The following is a 19264-nucleotide window of genomic DNA, read 5'->3' as shown; positions in this document are numbered from 1 at the left end:
ACTGCTGTCATAACAATTATTATTTCCTTTATTTTAATATGTTTTCAGCTCTGATCCCAAAGTTTTCTGACATCTTCTTCCTGGTGGACAGCAATATGACGCAGGCAGACTTCCAGCAGGTCAGAACCCTTCTGATGCGATTGGTCAACCAACTCAACCCGAGCAGTAAAACCATGCGCCTGGGTCTGGCCCAGTTTGCCCAGGACACAAAGGTGGAGTTCTTACTGAGCTCCCACAACACCAAGGAAGAGTACGTGGCGGCGCTCAAGAAATTCAGGCTGCCGCTGCGCCCCAACAGGTCTCGTCACCTGGGTGATGCCCTGGAATACGCCCGCGCACACTTCTTCACCACAGCGTCTGGTGGCCGTAACGAACAAGGCTACCGGCAGTTTCTAGTCACAGTGACAGGGGGGGATTCAAAGGATAACGTGATGAAGGTGGCACGTACTATTAAATCTGAAGGGACAACCATTGTGTCCATCGGGTTGGGTGAATCTACACTTCCAGAGCTAAAAGTAATGGCCACCTCGCCATTCTTTTACCAGACTACACCCATCGCCTCTGTGCTAAAGACTGTCTTTGAGACTGAAGAGGAGGTGGTCACTGTGACTGATGGTAAGGGCATTTCATTTGGAGATTTGTGGTGAATTAAGTGAATATCTGATCTCCTGTGAAATAATTGCTAATTATGCATAAAGGATAAGAGATTGCTGTTGACTAACAATTTCCTCTCTATTGCAGATTGCAGTGAAGCTTCGCTGGCTGACATTGTGTTTATAGTTGATGAGTCTTCGAGCATTGGAAATGCAAACTTCCAGCTGGTTCGTGGATTCATCCACAAGATAGTGGACGGCCTGGAAATTAATTTCAACAGGGTGAGGGTGGGCATCGTCCTCTACAGCAACAAGGCCTCGGCTCAGGTCTACCTCAACTCCTTCCAAGAAAAAAGTAATATCCTTCAGTACATCAAGATCCTGCCCTACCGTCGCGGTCTCAAGTACACTGGCGAGGCCCTGGAGTATGCCAGGGAGAAGATGTTTATCAAGGAGAGGGGCAGCCGGATAGAACAGGGGGTGCAGCAGGTGGCGATTGTCATCACAGACGGAAAGTCCCAGGACAATGTAACTTCTCATGCCGCTGCACTACGCCGAGCTGGCGTCACTGTCTACGCAGTGGGGATCAAGGATGCTGACGAGAACGAGCTGAGACAGATCGCTTCAGATCCCCCTAACAAGCACGTATTAAATGTGGACAGCTTTGCCAAGCTCAAGACCCTGGAGAAGAGCCTAAAGAGGAGTGTGTGCTACAACATCCTCAAAAAAGTAGTCAAAGATAATGCAAGGACATACACTGCCAAGCAAAGTGAGATCAAAATGACTCCACCATGCTTCTTGTTGTTTAATTTGTAGAGGAATGTTGATAAAGATGCGGTGTACGAAATGACACCAGTGTTTTCTTTTCTCTTTTGATTCTAGGCTGTTTGCAGACAGATGAAGCAGACATCTTCTTCCTGATCGACCAATCTGGGAGTATTGAAGTTCAAGACTTTGCTGACATGAAGACGTTTATTAACGAATTCATACCCACATTCCACATCGGGCCGCATCATGTCCGCGTGGGTGTGGTAAAGTTCTCTGATAAACCAGATCTTGAGTTTGACTTGACAACCTACCCTGACCAACTTTCAGTGAAGAATGCAGTGAATGGTATCAACCAACTTGGAGGCTGGACAAGGACCGGATTAGCGCTGACCTCTATGGGTCCCTACTTTGATCGGGCTAAGTCCACCCGTAGTCACAAGGTTCGCGAGTACCTCATTGTCATCACGGACGGGGAGTCTCAAGACAACGTGAAGGATCAAGCAGCAAAGCTGAGGGCGCAGGGCATCACCATTTATGCCATTGGGGTGAATCAAGCCAACGATACACAGCTGCTGGAGATTGCTGGCAGCCAAGAGAAGAAGTTCTTTGTCAACAACTTTGACGCTCTGAAACCAATAAAAAATGACATCATCACAGATATCTGCTCCCCTGATGGTAAGGCAATCTCTAATGTTTTTAAGTGTTGCATCTAATTTATTTTCTGATTTCAGTAAAAATATGAAAAACCTTGTCTCTTGCCAGGGATTGATTATGAGCAACAGCTAAATTAATATTTTTTCTCTTTTCACAGCTTGCAAGGACATGCAGGGGGACGTCCTCTTCTTGATCGACAGCTCAGGGAGCATCAACAACGAAGACTTCCAGAAGATGAAGCTCTTCATGCAATCCATCATCAACAAATCTGTGATAGGCCTGGATAAAGTGCGTGTGGGCATCATACAGTTCAGCATCAGCCAACAAGTGATCTTCCCTCTCAACGAGCACAACAATAAGGAAGGCATGTTGCAGGGTGTACAAACAATGCAACAGTTAGGCGGGGGCACACAAACCGGCGAAGCCCTGTCCTACACCTCGCAGTTCTTTGACCCACCGAAAGGGGGGCGCACTAACGTGAAGCAGTTCCTGATTATCGTAACCGATGGTGAGGCGCAGGATGAGGTAAAGGCTCCTGCCAAGAAACTTCAAGACAAGGGTGTGATCATCTACGCCATTGGGGTGATCAATGCCAACAATACACAGCTGCTGGAGATCAGTGGCGCACAGGAGAGAGTCTACTCCGAGAGGGACTTTGATGCACTCAAGGCTTTGGAGAGCCAACTGGCATTGGCAATCTGTGATCCGGAGAGAGGTGAGTGCCACTTGGTTCACGGAACATTACTTAAAAGCAGCAATGTGTTCGCATTTCTTAGATTTTGACATTGATCTTTTCCTCCATCTCTTCTTCTCTTCCACCAGAGTGTGTGAGAACGGAGATCGCGGACATTATTTTCTTGGTGGACCGCTCCACCAGCATCAGCACAGAGAATTTTGCCATCATGAAAAACTTCATGATGTCCGTGGTCAATGAAACCTCTGTTGGGGAGAAGCAGACACGTTATGGTCTGATTGTCTTTTCAGACGACCCCAAATCTATATTCACGCTCAACGAATACAAATCTAAGAGAGATGTCAATAGTGCCATCACAAAGCTTATAGAGCCCAGTGGAGACACCTACACTGGCAAGGCTCTCAAGTATTCCTTGGGTTATTTTGGTGCACAGTACGGCGGGCGAAAGGCCCTAAATGTCCCCCAGTGGCTGATGGTGATCACAGATGGTGAGGCTACTGACCCCAATGACCTAGCTGGGCCAGCCAAGGAGCTACGGGACAATGGGATCATAGTCTATAGCATCGGTGTGGTTGGAGCAAATAAACAAGAGCTTGATCTCATGGCAGGGGACACGAATAAGGTTTTCTTTGTGGATGACTTCCATAAACTAGACACACTGCACAAAAATATTTCCTTTGAATTCTGCCACACCAGCAAACCAGGTAAGGCAGAATGCAACTGTAAAAATATCTAAACTGAAAGCATAAAGCCTGTTGAAATTAGATGGTTCAATATGATTTCTACGTCTTCTCTTCTCCTCTTAGTCTGTGAAAAAACGCAGGGGGATCTGGTTTTGTTGATTGACAGCTCAGGGAGCATCAGCACCACCGACTTCACTATCATGAAGAAGTTTGCCTCAGACCTTGTTTCCAGCTTCAACATTTTAGAGCAGTCGTTCCGGGTGGGAGTCGCCCAGTTCAGCAGTGATCCGCAAAAGGAGTTCTTCTTGAATGAGTATTACACAGAAGCAGAGGTGAACAACCAGATAAACAAGATGAGTCAGATTAGTTACACGACAAACATTGGAAAGGCCCTGGACTACGTCCGTACTGAGTACTTCCAACCAGCTAGAGGGAGCCGTATCAATGCCAAGGTCTCTCAGAACCTGGTTGTGATCACGGACGGACGTTCACATGATGTTGTTGTGCATGCAGCAGAGGAACTCAGGGTCATGAACATTGAGGTGTTTGCCATCGGTATAGGGAAAGATCACAAACCTGTTGAGCTCGGGCAAATCACTCTCAATCCGAAAAGGGTCTTCTCTGTGCAGAACTCTGCCAGCCTGGACAAGATCAAGAAGAAGGTGGTGGATACTATATGCTCCTCCAGGGTACCAGAAACTCCACCGGGTGAGTTAACAGTATGCCGGTTTTCTTTCCTTTCACTCCCTTCCTCTCTTTTCTCTATCTGTCTCTATCTGTCTCTATCTGTCTCTATCTGTCTCTCCTGGCTCAATGTAAAACCCTCATCAAAGAATGCTTATTAGTGTTTGAAAAAAAGGCTATTTTACATTGTCTCTCATATTATCCTTGAGTAAACCTAGCACATAAAACTTTTGGACTTGTTAAAGGGGTTCATTTGGATGACAAGTAATAATGAGTGTGTCTGTGTCCAATAGGCTGCACCATAGACATCGCCATGGGGTTCGATATTACACGCAGGGCCACCGCCCAGCGGCTCTTCGATGGCCAAGCCCAGCTACAGAACTTCCTGCCACAGATCATCCGCTATGTGTCCAGCCTGAAGGGCCTGTGCTGCGTGGCGGGAGACGGTCCCATTCAGACTAACATTGGCTTCCGTGTGGTGGAGCAGAACGGAAAAGTTCTCTACGACTTCGCATTCGAGAAGTACGACGAGAAGATCGTGGAGAAGGTTATGGCCCTGCAGACCTCCCAGACGACATACTTCAACTCCTTCCTCCTGCGCTCCTTCCGGGATAAGTTCCAGAATTCCAATGCTGGTGTGAAGGTGGGCCCAAACACTACATGTCTCCTGTGTGGTTGATCCCAGGCTCCAAAAGTTAATTTCTTAATATCTTTTGTTGGTTATATCACATTGTAATAACAATGTCACAACAACTTTGTCCTTTAGGTGCTGGTGATCTTCTCAGACGGACTCGATGATGATGTGATGAAACTTGAACAAGAGTCGGAACTTCTCCGCACTAAAGGTTAAAGAACCAGGGGCAACCCACAGAAAGTGAAAAATGTAAGAAAATTCATGAGACGAAAAGAACATTAAAATCAGTTATTTTATCTCTGTCTTCCATATCACATTTCAGGAAAAGGTATCAACGCCCTGCTTACAGTCGCCTTAGAAGGGGTCCAAAATGCCAACCTTCTTCAGATGGTGGAGTTTGGGCGAGGATTCGGCTACAAGCAGCCACTCAACATAGGCATGCACAATGTGGGAAACACCCTGTTGACACAAATAGTAAGTCATTCATCATTTTGTGACAACAGAATCAGAACAACCCTTTTAGTTGTGTCTCCCTGTGTTCTAGTAATACTGTATCTCACTTAGACTGGCTAAGACTCTTTGGGCTGACATGTAAGTCCTTTATGTCTCTATCTACAGTAATTCCATTTCCTGTCATATCCCCAGCCTTAGGGATAGAAAAGTATTTCTGATATGTCTGAGTATTTTGGGTCATACTGTACAATGACAAATGTTTGGTTAAGAAAAGGGGATTATGTGATGTTGTTGAAGGATGTCAGGATGTCAGGATGTCAGAAATGACAGAAAGGAATTGTGTTCCTGTTTCGGCATGTCAGGTTGGAAGTATCAAAACTAGAACTCTGGGATCATGGGAAATGGGACATAGAACACCATGAAATAGAGTCGTCACTTAGCAACAGGAGCCACTGGAGACAAGCAAAACAGAGCAGTGACATTAGTGGTTGTTTTTAGATTGGCTTTTGAGATGAGTGCCTCCAAAGGTGTCTCCAATTATGAGGGTATGTCAACAAATGACATATTGGATTTCATAACACGTCTCATTCTCTCTCTTTCTCTCCCCCTCTTTCTGCCCCCAGGACACAGTGGCTGAGAGGGAGTGCTGTAATGTGATGTGTAAGTGCACCGGACATGAAGGTATCCCTGGCAACAGAGGAGGCCCAGGCACAAAGGTGAGGCCCTCTGAGCCTTCTTTAAAAAATGATACAGTGTTTTAGATGTGTCGTGACACAGTAAGTGAACACTGTTGATATACTGTAAAGAAGATGTGGGTGTATGTACTTCCTCAGTACTCCCTTTGCCAGTTTCAGTTTCCTTATTTGCTCTTCGTTTCTCTCCTAACAGAGTCAGCCAGGACCGAAAGGACACCCTGGCTTCCCTGGCGAGGAGGGGGGAATTGTAAGTGTGTGTTTTCAGGGAGGGAAGAATAATTGTCAGTGTGTTATTCAGACATCTGACAAATCAAAACATATGAGTTGTGGATGGTGGGCAAGGTCTACATGTCAGTTTAATAACATGTGACCTTTGACCTTTAAACCAATGACCCTTGTCCTCGCTCTCTGATTCCCCACAGGGCGAGAGAGGTCCACCAGGTCCCACTGGCCCACAGGGACTACAGGGCTGTCCTGGGAGGAGAGGCCTCAAGGTGAGCAGATGGACTACTGACCTGGAATGTTTCCCATTAGATGTCTTCCCAACATCTGCTTTTAGATCACAGATTACCATGACCCGGGGGCAGTTACCTGTCCAAGATAATCCTATCTAATCTGAACCATAACACGGGGCAGTTACCTGTCTAAAATAATCCCACCTAATCTGATCTCTGTACCATGACACAGGGCAGTTACCTGTCTAAAATAATCCCATCTAATCTGATCTCTGAACCATGACACGGGGCAGTTACTTGTCTAAAATAATCCCATCTAATCTGATCTCTGAACCATGACACAGGGCAGTTACCTGTCCAAGACAATCCCATCTAATCTGATCTCTGAACCATGACATGGGGCAGCTACCTGTCCAAGATAATCCCATCTAATTTGATCTCTGAACCATGACACAGGGCAGTTACCTGTCCAAGATAATTCCATCTAATCGGATCTCTGAACCATGACCCGGGGGCAGTTACCTGTCCAAGATAATCCCATCTAATCTGAACCATAACACGGGGCAGTTACCTGTCTAAAATAATCCCACCTAATCTGATCTCTGTACCATGACACAGGGCAGTTACCTGTCTAAAATAATCCCATCTAATCTGATCTCTGAACCATGACACGGGGCAGTTACTTGTCTAAAATAATCCCATCTAATCTGATCTCTGAACCATGACACAGGGCAGTTACCTGTCCAAGACAATCCCATCTAATCTGATCTCTGAACCATGACATGGGGCAGCTACCTGTCCAAGATAATCCCATCTAATTTGATCTCTGAACCATGACACAGGGCAGTTACCTGTCCAAGATAATTCCATCTAATCTGATCTCTGAACCATGATGCGGGGGAGTTACCTGTCTAAAATAATCCCATCTAATCTGATCTCTGACTCTGCTTTTTTACAGGGCTCAAGAGGCTACAGAGGGAACAGGGTAAGTGTATGAGGCTGTTGATACCACATTCACACAGCTAAATGTAGTGTACAGTATAAACCTTTCTAGCTGCAGTTTACTAGGTATTTTGTCTTTACCGATGGAAAACCAGGTTCACCATGGTGCTTTTTTTTTCATTGTGTGGATGTAAGTGTTTGCTGTTGCTGAGTGTGTTCTGAGTCAGTGTGCACATTACCATGGCAGGGTGATGATGGAGACAATGGTCTTGATGGGGTTGATGGTGAACAGGGTCTGATTGGAACAGCTGGAGCTGCAGGAGAGAGAGGAAACCCAGGAAGCCCAGTAAACACATCCTCTCATATATTTCACCAATATACTACTCCTATGTCACCAATATACTGCTCCTATGTCACTGATATACTACTCCTATGTCACCAATATACTACTCCTACGTCACTGATATACTACTCCTATGTCACCAATATACTACTCCTATGTCACTGATATACTACTCCTATGTCACCAATATACTACTCCTATGTCAGCAATATACTACTCCTATGTCACCAATATACTACTCCTATGTCACCAATATACTGCTCCTATGTCAGCAACATACTACTCCTATGTCATTAATATCATTCTCCTATGTCACCAATATCCTACTCTTCCTCGATTCTCTTCTCTAATGTCTAACCTTTTGATGGTGGGTTCTCTTGTAGGGCAACAGCGGCCTCATAGGAGAGCCAGGAGTGAAGGGGCAGCGTGGACTTAGAGGTGACCCTGTAAGTTACATAAAACATGGACCCCATTTAACAGTGCAAATCATTTAAGATGGTTTAGGGCCTAGAGCCTGCTTGTTTTAAATGTTTCCTTTCAATGAAGACCTCGACAACCAGGTGAGGGGAGTTTGTTTTACAAATCAGTGACCTTAATTCATCAATCAAATACAAGGGAGGAGCGAAAACCCGCAGATAGACACTCGGAATGAGTTTGGAATGAGTTTGGAATGAGTTTGGAATGAGTTTGCCACATGTGGTTTAGACTAACGAATGCAGTGTTTCTATATCTTGTTTTCTAACTGCTACTTAAGGTTAGTCTCTGGTCTTTTAGGGAGACTCTGGCGTGGACAGCATTGTCGCGGGTCCCAAAGGAGGAAGGGGAAACACAGGGTTACCGGTATGTAGCATGTAGTTGGTATGTAGCATGTAGTTGGTATGTAGCATGTAGTTGGCCACTGTCAATGTACTGATCTAAGAATCAGAATCACTTATTCACCAAGTTCATTTGCATGTACCAGATCAGTTTAACTGTCTCTTTCTAGTGAGTAAAGCAGGATTATTCACTTACCGTCCCGGAGGGTGATAACACTGCTGTTATTCACATCCTCTCTCTCCCTCAAACACACTCCCTTTCTCTCTCGTCTTCCATTCCACACTGACAGGGAGACCCAGGAGAAGAGGGCCGTCGAGCAGAAAGTGGAATCGTCGGAAACCCAGTGAGCCATGTTTCATTTCTGCTAAGCTGTCCTTGTCCTGTTACACTGATGTTGTCTCACATTTTTGGTCAATTGTCACATGATGATTATGTCCCATCTTCTGCTTTGTAGGGCCCTCAAGGAAGAAGAGGTCTACCTGGTCCAAAGGTACAGTAGGCAGCATTATCAACAAAGCTACTTCATGAATAACAGTCCCTAGGATTACTATCTATCTATATTTATGTCCCCATTTGTATGTTCTTTGTGTGTGTGTGTGTGTGTGTGTGTCCAGGGAACACCAGGTGATCCAGGAGATGTAGGACTCCCAGGCATTCCTGGCCCTTCTGGACCACAGGTAAGTAATATATACCCATTCCCCTCATCCACAACTCCACAGTAATACTACTACTGATGCACTTCTGTAGCGTTTGAAACTGTCCTCCCAGTATCACAGATACAGTTGCTGAACATGTTACACTCCTGTGTGCATAGGGTATAAGAGGAGACTTGGGCCAGCCCGGACCCAGGGGCCTGCAGGGTTTACCTGGACCTCAGGTCAGTTTTCCTACCGTTCTACTTCCATTCCATCTGACCACATTGAAGATGCCTTATATGTAGATCCTACTGTTATGCGATCTTGACATGTAATGATGGTGTATGAATGGCTTTTCCCTCAGGGGACACCTGGAACTATTGGTGGTAAAGGATCCATAGGAAGGCGAGGGATGAATGGACAGAAGGTGCGTTGCCTTTGACCTTTGTAAATACAGTTTACAATACAAAACATTAGCCATCTTGGTAGGACAATTTGTTACCAGAGCTGCAGTGCAACTGAAACTTACTATATATAGACACAAAAGAAGTATACATAAAAAAATGCCTGTAAAATAATGTTTTATAGCCCTTCTTCCAACCCAATACTGTGTGGTTTCCTCACAGGGCCAACCTGGGGACCCAGGAGACAAAGGAGCCCTTGGAACACTTGGGCCCAGAGGGATGCCGGTAAGGTGTTGCCTTGTCATTACACACTTTACCTGCACGCACACATACACGCATATACACACTGTAAGACTGTGGTGTGTTTGTAAGGTCATGTAAGAATGGGACGTGATGGTGTGTTTCCTTTGATAAAGGGTCTTGATGGCAGTGATGGTCATGGACCTCCCGGACCCCAGGGAATGAAGGTAAGGTACACTTACTCAGTACTCAGATCAACAGCAGCTGTCCGTAGACATAATAGTAGTTGATGAGTGCATTGTTTCCACTTTGGAGCAATTGGAAAAGTTTGTAAATGTACTTTGTAGATTATAAAATAAAATGTATATTTTCATCCAAATGAAGGTCGACTGACCGAAAGCTCAGCTACATGAAATACATTTGCATCTGACTGGAAGTCTGCAGAGACTTTTTCCTATTTCTCTAGTTTTTCCTTTTTCCTCCAGCACCTTCACTAATCAGATCTGGTTCTGAGGTAGATTCTGCCTATTGTCTTTTCATCCAAATGAAAGGATTTTAATATACAGTAGATTTGTATTACAGACATGTTTGATGGACACTAATAAATCATTCCTTGTGAATTGTGTTTACTTTAAAGGGAGAGCCTGGTTTCCATGGTTACCCTGGATTACAGGTCAGTTATTGATTTAAAATCTCCACTTTCAGAATGAATAAGAGAACCAGGCTGGAATTCAGTCATGACACATTGCATTCTGAAGCTCACAAAAAGTAAACAACACCTTTTTTCCTGTTTGTCGTCTTCAGGGTGAAAATGGTGATTTTGGAGTCAAAGGAGGTCCAGGCCCCAAAGGAAACCAAGGCAGAGTGGTGAGACTCACACTATTGCTAGAAGACCCAAGAGCACCCTGTTTCACATGCTTTGCTGCAATTGTTCAGCCAATATGGCTACGTTTTTAGTGCCCAGAACAGTCACACTTTATTTGGATAGTCCCAGTGTACAAAACATTAAGGACACCTGCTCTTTCCATGACATAGACTGACCAGGTGCATCCAGGTGAAAGCTATGATCCCTTATTGATGTCACTTGTTAAATCACCTTCAAATCAGTGTAGATGAAGGGGAGGAGAATTGAGGGTGTTCTAATGGCAAAATAGTGGGGGTGCAACTCAATATTAGCAAGGTGTCCTTAATGTTTTGTACACTCAGTGTAGATGCTCTACAGATGGTCATACTATCAACAAACTATATGTTGATAAGCAACTGCTTGCTAAGGTTACAGTTAGGATAAGGGTAAGCTTTAGAATAAGGGTTAGGGTAAGGGTTAAGGCTAGGGTTAGTGGATAGTTAGTTGATTTGTTGTTGACAGTTATTGAACATCTACAAACCATCTACAAACTACCTTCTTGGGACTAACCAAAGAAAGTATCACCCCCAGAACTGTATATACTCACACATATGCACTCTTTGACCCAAGAATAGAGATTCTAACACCACTGCTTAGATTCTGAGGGGTTGTACTTTTTCACTTGGGCCACAGGGACTTGTACAGTGAGGGAAAAAAGTATTTGATCCCCTGCTGATTTTGTACGTTTGCCCACTGACAAAGACATGATCAGTCTAGAATTTTAATGGTAGGTTTATTTGAACAGTGAGAGACAGAATAACAAAACAAAATCCAGAAACATGTATGTCAAAAACGTTATAAATTGATTTGCATTTTAATGAGGGAAATAAGTATTTGACCCCTCTGCAAAACATGACTTAGTACTTGGTGGCAAAACCCTTGTTGGCAATCACAGAGGTCAGACGTTTCTTGTAGTTGGCCACCAGGTTTGCACACATCTCAGGAGGGATTTTGTTCCACTCCTCCTTGCAGATCTTCTCCAAGTCATTAAGGTTTCAAGCCTGACGTTTGGCAACTCGAACCTTCAGCTCCCTCCACAGATTTTCTATGGGATTAAGGTCTGGAGACTGGCTAGGCCACTCCAGGACCTTAATGTGCTTCTTCTTGAGCCACTCCTTTGTTGCCTTGGCCGTGTGTTTTTGGTCATTGTCATGCTGGAATACCCATCCACGGCCCATTTTCAATGCCCTGGCTGAGGGAAGGAGGTTCTCACCCAAGATTTGACGGTACATGGCCCCGTCCATCGTCCCTTTGATGCGGTGAAGTTGTCCTGTCCCCTTAGCAGAAAAACACCCCCAAAGCATACTGTTTCCACCTCCATGTTTGACGGTGGGGATGGTGTTCTTGGGGTCATAGGCAGCATTCCTCCCCCTCCAAGCACGGCGAGTTGAGTTGATGCCAAAGAGCTCGATTTTGGTCTCATCTGACCACAACACTTTCACCCAGTTCTCCTCTGAATCATTCAGATGTTCATTGGAAAACTTCAGACGGGCCTGTATATGTGCTTTCTTGAGCAGGGGGACCTTGCGGGCGCTGGAGGATTTCAGTCCTTCACGGCGTAGTGTGTTACCAATTGTTTTCTTGGTGACTATGGTCCCAGCTGCCTTGAGATCATTGACAAGATTATCCCGTGTAGTTCTGGGCTGATTCCTCACCGTTCTCATGATCATTGCAACTCCACGAGGTGAGATATTGTATGGAGCCCCAGGCCGAGGGAGATTGACAGTTCTTTTGTGTTTCTTCCATTTGCGAATAATCGCACCAACTGTTGTCACCTTCTCACCAAGCTGCTTGGCGATGGTCTTGTAGCCCATTGTGGTCCTCTGTAGCTCAGCTGGTAGAGCACGGCGCTTGTAACGCCAAGGTAGTGGGTTCGATCCCCGGGACCACCCATACACAAAAATGTATGCACGCATGACTGTAAGTCGCTTTGGATAAAAGCGTCTGCTAAATGGCATATTATTATTATTATTATTATTATTCCAGCCTTGTGTAGGTCTCCAATCTTGTCCCTGACATCCTTGGAGAGCTCTTTGGTCTTGGCCATGGTGGAGAGTTTGGAATCTGATTGATTGATTGCTTCTGTGGACAGGTGTCTTTTATACAGGTAACAAGCTGAGATTAGGAGCACTCCCTTTAAGAGTGTGCTCCTAATCTCAGCTCGTTACCTGTATAAAAGACACCTGGGAGCCAGAAATCTTTCTGATTGAGAGGGGGTCAAATACTTATTTCCCTCATTAAAATGCAAATCAATTTATAACATTTTTGACATGCGTTTTTCTGGATATTTTGTTGTTATTCTGTCTCTCACTGTTCAAATAAACCTACCATTAAAATTATAGAGGGATCATTTCTTTGTCAGTGGGCAAACATACAAAATCAGCAGGGGATTTTTTCACTCACTGTATGTGTTGAAATGTATAAAACTTCTGTTAAAATGTTACGATGTGATTGAACCAGGGGAACTCGGGCAGATCGGGTGAGTCAGGAGACCCCGGATCCATTGGACCACCTGGACACACTGTTAGTATATCATTTGCGTTTTTTGATCTTTAAAAAGCACTTTACAAATCCCATGTATTCATTTTATTATTATTATTATTATTATTATTATTTGTTTCAAATGAATAATAATAGTAGTTCTAGTATTGGTTGTTTTTCCAGTAAAAGTATTGGTAAAATATTCACTGTTTACATGTGGATTTATGACTAACTCTCTATTTCTATCTAGGGCCCTAGAGGCAGACCAGGAGAGAGAGCGATGTCTGTATGTGCATTCTGTCTGATACTTGTTCCAATTTAACTATATATTTTTTATATAGAGAATCTTGAGAGCTATTTAACATGTTATTTTATTTGTCTCCCTAGGAATGCCAGCTGACTACCTATATCCGTGACAACTGTGGTAAGCCCTTGGTATTCCTACTCTATATTTTTTGTAAGAAAAAGATCAGCTGTGTCAATTGCATTATTGCTGCTAAGGTCATGTTTTCATAAGCAAAGATGAATTCATTGCTAATTTAGTCTCTAAACTATGATATTTTTCTCCCCCAAACAGCATGCTCTCAAGGTATGTCTCCATTAACCCTTTATCGTCCAAGTAAATGTATGTACCTGACTTATTGCACATTGACTGTAGATTCTGGTGTAATCAAACCAGAACTCTTGGCAAAGTGATGTTATGAATGGTTGTCATTCAACATAGTTGTTTTTCATCTCCCTACCATTGCCCCCCTCTCCCTACCATTGCCCCCCTCACCCCCTCTCTCTGTCCCTCTCTCCCCTTATCTCCCCTTCTCTCTCTCTGTACCTCTCTCTCTCCCTCCCTTTCCCTCTCTCACCCAGGCCAGGCAGCATGCCCAGCCTACCCCACAGAGCTGGTCTTTGCTCTGGATATGTCACAGGATGTGCAGCCTGCCGCGTTCGAGAGGATGCGCTCAGCTCTCCTCTCCCTATTGGACGACGTTGCCATCGCCGAGAGCAACTGCCCGACGGGTGCACGTGTTGCCGTGATATCCTACAGTGCCAACACCAAGTACATGATCCGATTCCAGGACTACCAACACAAGCGGGAGTTGTTGGAGGCCATCCGAAACATCGCACTGGAACGAACGTCCAACCGGCGCCATCTTGGGGCGGCCATGCGCTTCGTGGGGCGCCATGTCTTCAAGCGCATCCGTAAAGCGTTGACGATGAGGAAGGTGGCCGTGTTCTTCACCAACGGGCCCTCTGTGGACAGTGCTGCCATCGTTACGGCCGCCATGGAGTTCAAGGCCCTGAACATCGCTCCTGCTGTCATCGCCATGAGGAACGCCCCCGATGTTCAACGGGCTTTTGACGTACAATTACAAACAGATGCTTTCTGGGAAGGGGTAGTAAACAGGGGCAGTAGAAAGGTTGGTGGATTGAAATGCAGCCCATATGTGTTTTTGTTTTGTTGTGGCGCAGGCTGATGACACGGGCAGCTTCATCCTTGTTCGGCTGGTGGATAGGTCACAGGACCAAAATGCTGTGCTGACAAGAATCAAAGATTGCGTCATCTGCTACGGTAAGCACACAGGGACAAAATATTTCCCTTTGAATTACTTTATTCCAGCAGTTGAAGCGCAGAAACTTTAGTCTTATTTGGTGACAATGTATGTCTTGCTCTTATGGTTAATTCTGCTGTAGAACCAATGTTCCCCTTGGGCATAAATAATACAGTTTTCTACTACTACTACTACTACTACTACTACTACTACTACTACTACTACTATCTCTAAGCTCTGGTTCTGTGTGTCCATCAGACCACTGTAAACCAGCCCAGGAGTGTGACTTTACTGATGCTCAGCTGCCCCTGGTGGTGGATATGGACCTGACCATGGTGGTGGACGGTTCAAGGGAGATCCGGGCCGACCAGTACGCTGGTGTCCAGGAGCTTCTGGGCTCAGTGGTGAAGCAGGTAGCCTGGAGCCCCAAACCCGGCGTCGCTGACGGCCGTGCCAGGGTAGCACTTCTCCAGACCAGTGGCTCTCTGCTCCCCCAGACTTCCCTGACCCAGGCCGTCAAGGTAGAGTTTGACCTGCAGAAGTATCACCACCACATCGGTCTAGAGACACACCTGAGGAACATGCAGCAGCAGGGAGGAGTGTCGTCTCTGGGGCAGACCCTGGAGTACGCTCTGACCGAGGTGTTCCCCAAGGCCACCAGGCCCAGGAAGAGTAGAGTGGTGCTGGCTGTGGTGGGGGCCGAGACAGCCTACTGGGACCAGGCCAAGCTGGCCTACATTTCCCAGAAGGCCAAGTGTAAGGGCATTTCCCTGTTTGTGATCACGGTGGGCAACCTTTACAACAGCACCCAGGTGGAAGAGTTGGCGAGCACGCCGTCAGAGCAGCACCTGCTCCATCTGTGGCACGTGAAGGAGTGGGAGAGAGGCTACGCACAGCGCTTCTTCAGAGCCTTCCTCGGGGTCCTCAGCAGTAAGGAACACTAACATGCTTCTTCATCTGGTTGTCTCTTGAGGGAGAGATAATTATGCCAGAACAGATCATACATTTGAACATGTGTTCTGATCAATGAGTTGTTGTTGTGTGTGCTACCGTGTGTCCTAATGCTCTCACTCCTCCCACACTATTTCAGAGGGAATGAACAGCTACCCTCCTGCCCATCTCAAACTGAAGTGTGAGCTGATGGTGGGACAGGAACACGGACAGGAACACGGACAGGGACAGGAACAGGGACACGGACAGAGACACGGACACGGACACGGACACGGACAAGGACAGGAACACGGACAGGGACACGGACAGGAACACGGACAGGGACACGGACACGGACACGGACACGGACACGGACAAGGACAAGGACAGGAACACGGACAGGGACACGGACAGGAACACGGACAGGGACACGGACACGGACACGGACAGGGACATGGAAAGGGACACGGACAGGGACAAGGACAGGCAGAGTGGGAGGTGGGGACAGAGGAAGAGGAGGAGGACATGGATACAAAGCAGGGGGAGTTCCTGGAGCACACAGGTGTATTTCAGACTCAGACAGCTCTTGACCAGGTTGACCTTATACATGCCTTCTCCAGGGGAGATGGAGCCACTTCACCCCCCCGGCCACAGCCAAACTCAAATGGTAATCAGTAACCCCACAGTTATATCATAACTTATATTTCTCTCTCCCTCACGTGTCCCCTCGTATCCCACTGCGTGAGTAGTCTCAGTTTGCGACCGCGTGCTGCATGTCTTCCTTCCTCGTTTACAAACCCGCTTGTTCTGCTTTCAGCTCACTGTAAGTTGGATGTCGATAGTGGCACCAACTGCGGGGACTATGCCCAGTGATGGCACTTTAACAAAGCTCGGTGCATGCTCACCCTTCTGGTACAGCGGTTGCGACGGTAACGCCAACCGTTTTAGCACGGAAAACGAATGCTTCGAGACGTGTGGCACTTACAGTAAGTCACCCCAGCCCTCTACTGCTACCACCTCTACTGAACATCATGTGGATATCATAGATATAAAGGTCTGTTAGGCACAACCTGAATTACAAAGGCTGTTGTACTGTTGGTCAAATGCTGAAGTACATAATGCATGCTGCATGAGAAGAGGACACTAGTTCTATTTGCATTCTCAAATCAGGATGCTTTCAGTCAAGATAATTCTAATGAGCTGAACCCCTAACATCAGTGACTGTAATAAACCTTGTTTAAGCAGTATGGCAATTACAGAAATGAAATGACAAAGGTTTGATGCCATTTTTTTCAGTTGTCATGTTGTTTCTTGCTGTCGTGTCAGCTGCGAGCTCATCATTCACAGCACTACACCAGAGATTTATAATGTTCTGTGTTCACAGATCACGCATCCCTCCTGAGGACAGAGGAAAGTATAGTTCTTAACCAGGGTAAGGACCACATCTCTCTCTAATTTTGTATGCAATAATAAATGTGAATAGACAGCAGGCTCGGGTCTGTACAATAGTGTAAAAGGCATGAGTCTCAACCTTTGGCTTTGTCCTCTCTCCTCTCTCTTTCCTCTCACCTCTCTCTTTCCTCTCCCCTCTCTCTTTCCTCTCTCCCCTCTCTTTCCTTTCTCCTCTTTCACTGTTTTCTCCTGAATCCTCTCCTCTCTTTGTCCTCTCCCCTCTCTCTTTCCTCTCCCCTCTCTCTTTCCTCTCTCCTCTCTCTTTCCTCTCTCCCCTCTCTTTCATTTCTCCTCTTTCACTGTTTTCTCCTGAATCCTCTCCTCTCTTTGTCCTCTCCCCTCTCTCTTTCCTCTCCCCTCTCTCTTTCCTCTCCCCTCTCTCTTTTCTCTCTCCTCTCTCTTTCCTCTCTCTTTCCTCTCTCTTTCCTCTCTCCTCTCTCTTTCCTCTCCCCTCTCTCTTTCCTCTCCCCTCTCTTTTTCCTCTCCCCTCTCTCTTTCTTCTCCCCTCTCTCTTTCCTCTCCCCTCTCTCTTTCCTCCCCTCTCTCTCTTTCCTCTCCCCTCTCTCTTTCCTCTCCCCTCTCTCTTTCCTCTCCCCTCTCTTTTTCCTCTCTCCTCTCTCTTTCCTCTCTCCTCTCTATTTCCTCTCCCCTCTCTCTTTCTTTTCTCCTCTTTCACTGTTTTCTCCTGAATCCTCTCCTCTCTTTGTCCTCTCCCCTCTCTCTTTCCTCTCCCCTCTCTCTTTCCTCTCCCCTCTCTTTTTCCTCTCCCCTCTCTCTTTCCTCTCCCCTCTCTTTTTCCTCTCTCCTCTCTCATTCCTCTCTCCTCTCTCTTCCCTCCCCCCTTTCTCTTTCATTTCCCCTCTCTCTTTCCTCTCCCCTCTCTCTTTTCTATCCCCCTCTCTTTCCTTCCCCCTCTCTCTTTTGGTTTCCCCTGAATCCTCTCCCATTTCTCTCCTTTGCCCCGTTACCTCTCCCTCCTCTTTCCCAGATGCATGTTTCCTCAAACAGGACGAGGGAGGTTGTCAGAACTACACTCTGAAGTGGTACTTTGACACGACACAGAGCGAGTGCTCCCGTTTCTGGTATGGCGGCTGTGGCGGCAACGGTAACCGCTTCGAGACGCAGGAGGCTTGCGAAGGCCTCTGTCTGAGGAGAAAGCATTAAAACGCACAACTCCACACATCTAAAACCCTGAATAGAGCTGAAGGTGTGAACATCAAAAACAGCACTGTCTGTATAAATAACTCTAGGCCTTATCTTTAGCATTTATTTGTTCTTCTTTTGGGTAAAAATGAATATTTTTCTATTTTATTAAAGTCTGTTCAAGCAGACCTAAGTAACAAATTTGACTCTCATGTAGGCATGAAACAAACATACATAAGGGCACTGATGCTTTTGTGAGAATGACCTTACAGCAATAAAACTACCTGTATGACCCCTTGGTGCTATTTTCCACCCTAATTTCACAGATCAACAGCTACCAAACCAACTCAAGCACCACTCCAGTCATAGCAAGTGTTCTTAATAATCCCACTATGAAAGGCAATGCACTGTTAACTTCTGGAGCTTGGATGTTTACCGTAGCTGTAAATTCAGGTTGTATGTCATCCGCTCAGTGTTTGTAAATAGGATTTGTTGCACTGTGTGTCTGTTTCCTCTAACTTTACCATTTGGTGCTAAGTGTTGAAAATAAAACTGCACAAATTCCTTAGCGGTCAGTTTATTTTTGATGCTCTTATGACCTTATTCTACTGATATAGATTCTGAATGGATACAGGGCCGGATTAAGAAATCATAACAATAGCCCAGGCCAATGAAGAGACACCCAGATATGTACAATATTAGAAGGAAATACATGTGCATATACAGTACCAGTCAAAAGTTTGGACACAGCTACTCATTCAAGGGTTTTTCTTTATTTTTACTTCATTGTAGAATAATAGTGAAGACATCAAAACTATGAAATAACACATATGGAATCATGTAGTAACCAAAAAAGTGTTAAACAAATCAAAATATATTTTAGATTTTAGATTCTTCAAAGTAACCACCCTTTGCCATGGGCTACTCACAGTGGTGGCCGATGCACTCGTCGTCGTGGCAATAGCTTATCTCAAGATGAGCTACTTTTAAAAACAGTGCTGCTGTTCACAAAAAATTGGGAGTTGAGGAATGTATTTATATTTGTTCTACAGGCAGATTAGTCTTCTCTTTCAGCAGTATGTATTTGCTTTCCAAACTGTAAGTTTTTCCCGCG

The 19264-nt window shown here is 45.6% G+C and overlaps 2 protein-coding genes across 2 annotated transcripts in view; both read left to right on the top strand.

The window, feature by feature from the left end:
• Positions 1–16233, top strand: part of LOC121543269 (collagen alpha-6(VI) chain-like) — a 31146-nt gene extending 14913 nt beyond the window's left edge. The window contains exons 5-37 of the mRNA XM_045208292.1: positions 49–615; positions 742–1362; positions 1476–2036; positions 2173–2730; positions 2838–3413; positions 3516–4100; positions 4370–4719; positions 4843–4921; positions 5033–5184; positions 5787–5879; positions 6052–6105; positions 6281–6352; positions 7272–7298; positions 7503–7601; positions 7982–8044; positions 8373–8438; positions 8704–8757; positions 8869–8904; positions 9029–9091; positions 9229–9291; positions 9414–9476; positions 9676–9738; positions 9870–9920; positions 10331–10366; positions 10498–10560; positions 13058–13120; positions 13329–13364; positions 13466–13502; positions 13656–13667; positions 13943–14436; positions 14546–14645; positions 14884–15555; positions 15716–16233. Of these exons, the coding sequence (XP_045064227.1) occupies positions 49–615; positions 742–1362; positions 1476–2036; positions 2173–2730; positions 2838–3413; positions 3516–4100; positions 4370–4719; positions 4843–4921; positions 5033–5184; positions 5787–5879; positions 6052–6105; positions 6281–6352; positions 7272–7298; positions 7503–7601; positions 7982–8044; positions 8373–8438; positions 8704–8757; positions 8869–8904; positions 9029–9091; positions 9229–9291; positions 9414–9476; positions 9676–9738; positions 9870–9920; positions 10331–10366; positions 10498–10560; positions 13058–13120; positions 13329–13364; positions 13466–13502; positions 13656–13667; positions 13943–14436; positions 14546–14645; positions 14884–15555; positions 15716–16233 (6947 nt within the window). The remainder of the gene's footprint in view (positions 1–48; positions 616–741; positions 1363–1475; positions 2037–2172; positions 2731–2837; positions 3414–3515; positions 4101–4369; positions 4720–4842; positions 4922–5032; positions 5185–5786; positions 5880–6051; positions 6106–6280; positions 6353–7271; positions 7299–7502; positions 7602–7981; positions 8045–8372; positions 8439–8703; positions 8758–8868; positions 8905–9028; positions 9092–9228; positions 9292–9413; positions 9477–9675; positions 9739–9869; positions 9921–10330; positions 10367–10497; positions 10561–13057; positions 13121–13328; positions 13365–13465; positions 13503–13655; positions 13668–13942; positions 14437–14545; positions 14646–14883; positions 15556–15715) is intronic.
• On the top strand, positions 16231–18718 carry LOC123482085 (tissue factor pathway inhibitor-like). Its single transcript, XM_045208355.1, has 3 exons — positions 16231–16541; positions 16940–16987; positions 17996–18718. Exons 1-3 carry the CDS (start codon positions 16388–16390, stop codon positions 18169–18171), a joined length of 378 nt encoding a protein of 125 aa, XP_045064290.1. The 5' UTR covers positions 16231–16387; the 3' UTR covers positions 18172–18718.
• The last annotated feature ends 546 nt before the right edge of the window (positions 18719–19264 follow it).

This window comes from Coregonus clupeaformis, chromosome 28, assembly GCF_020615455.1.
Source record: "Coregonus clupeaformis isolate EN_2021a chromosome 28, ASM2061545v1, whole genome shotgun sequence".
Classification (NCBI taxonomy): domain Eukaryota; kingdom Metazoa; phylum Chordata; class Actinopteri; order Salmoniformes; family Salmonidae; genus Coregonus; species Coregonus clupeaformis.
Note: the sequence above shows the minus strand (reverse complement) of the source record. Positions and strands in the feature narration are given on the sequence as shown.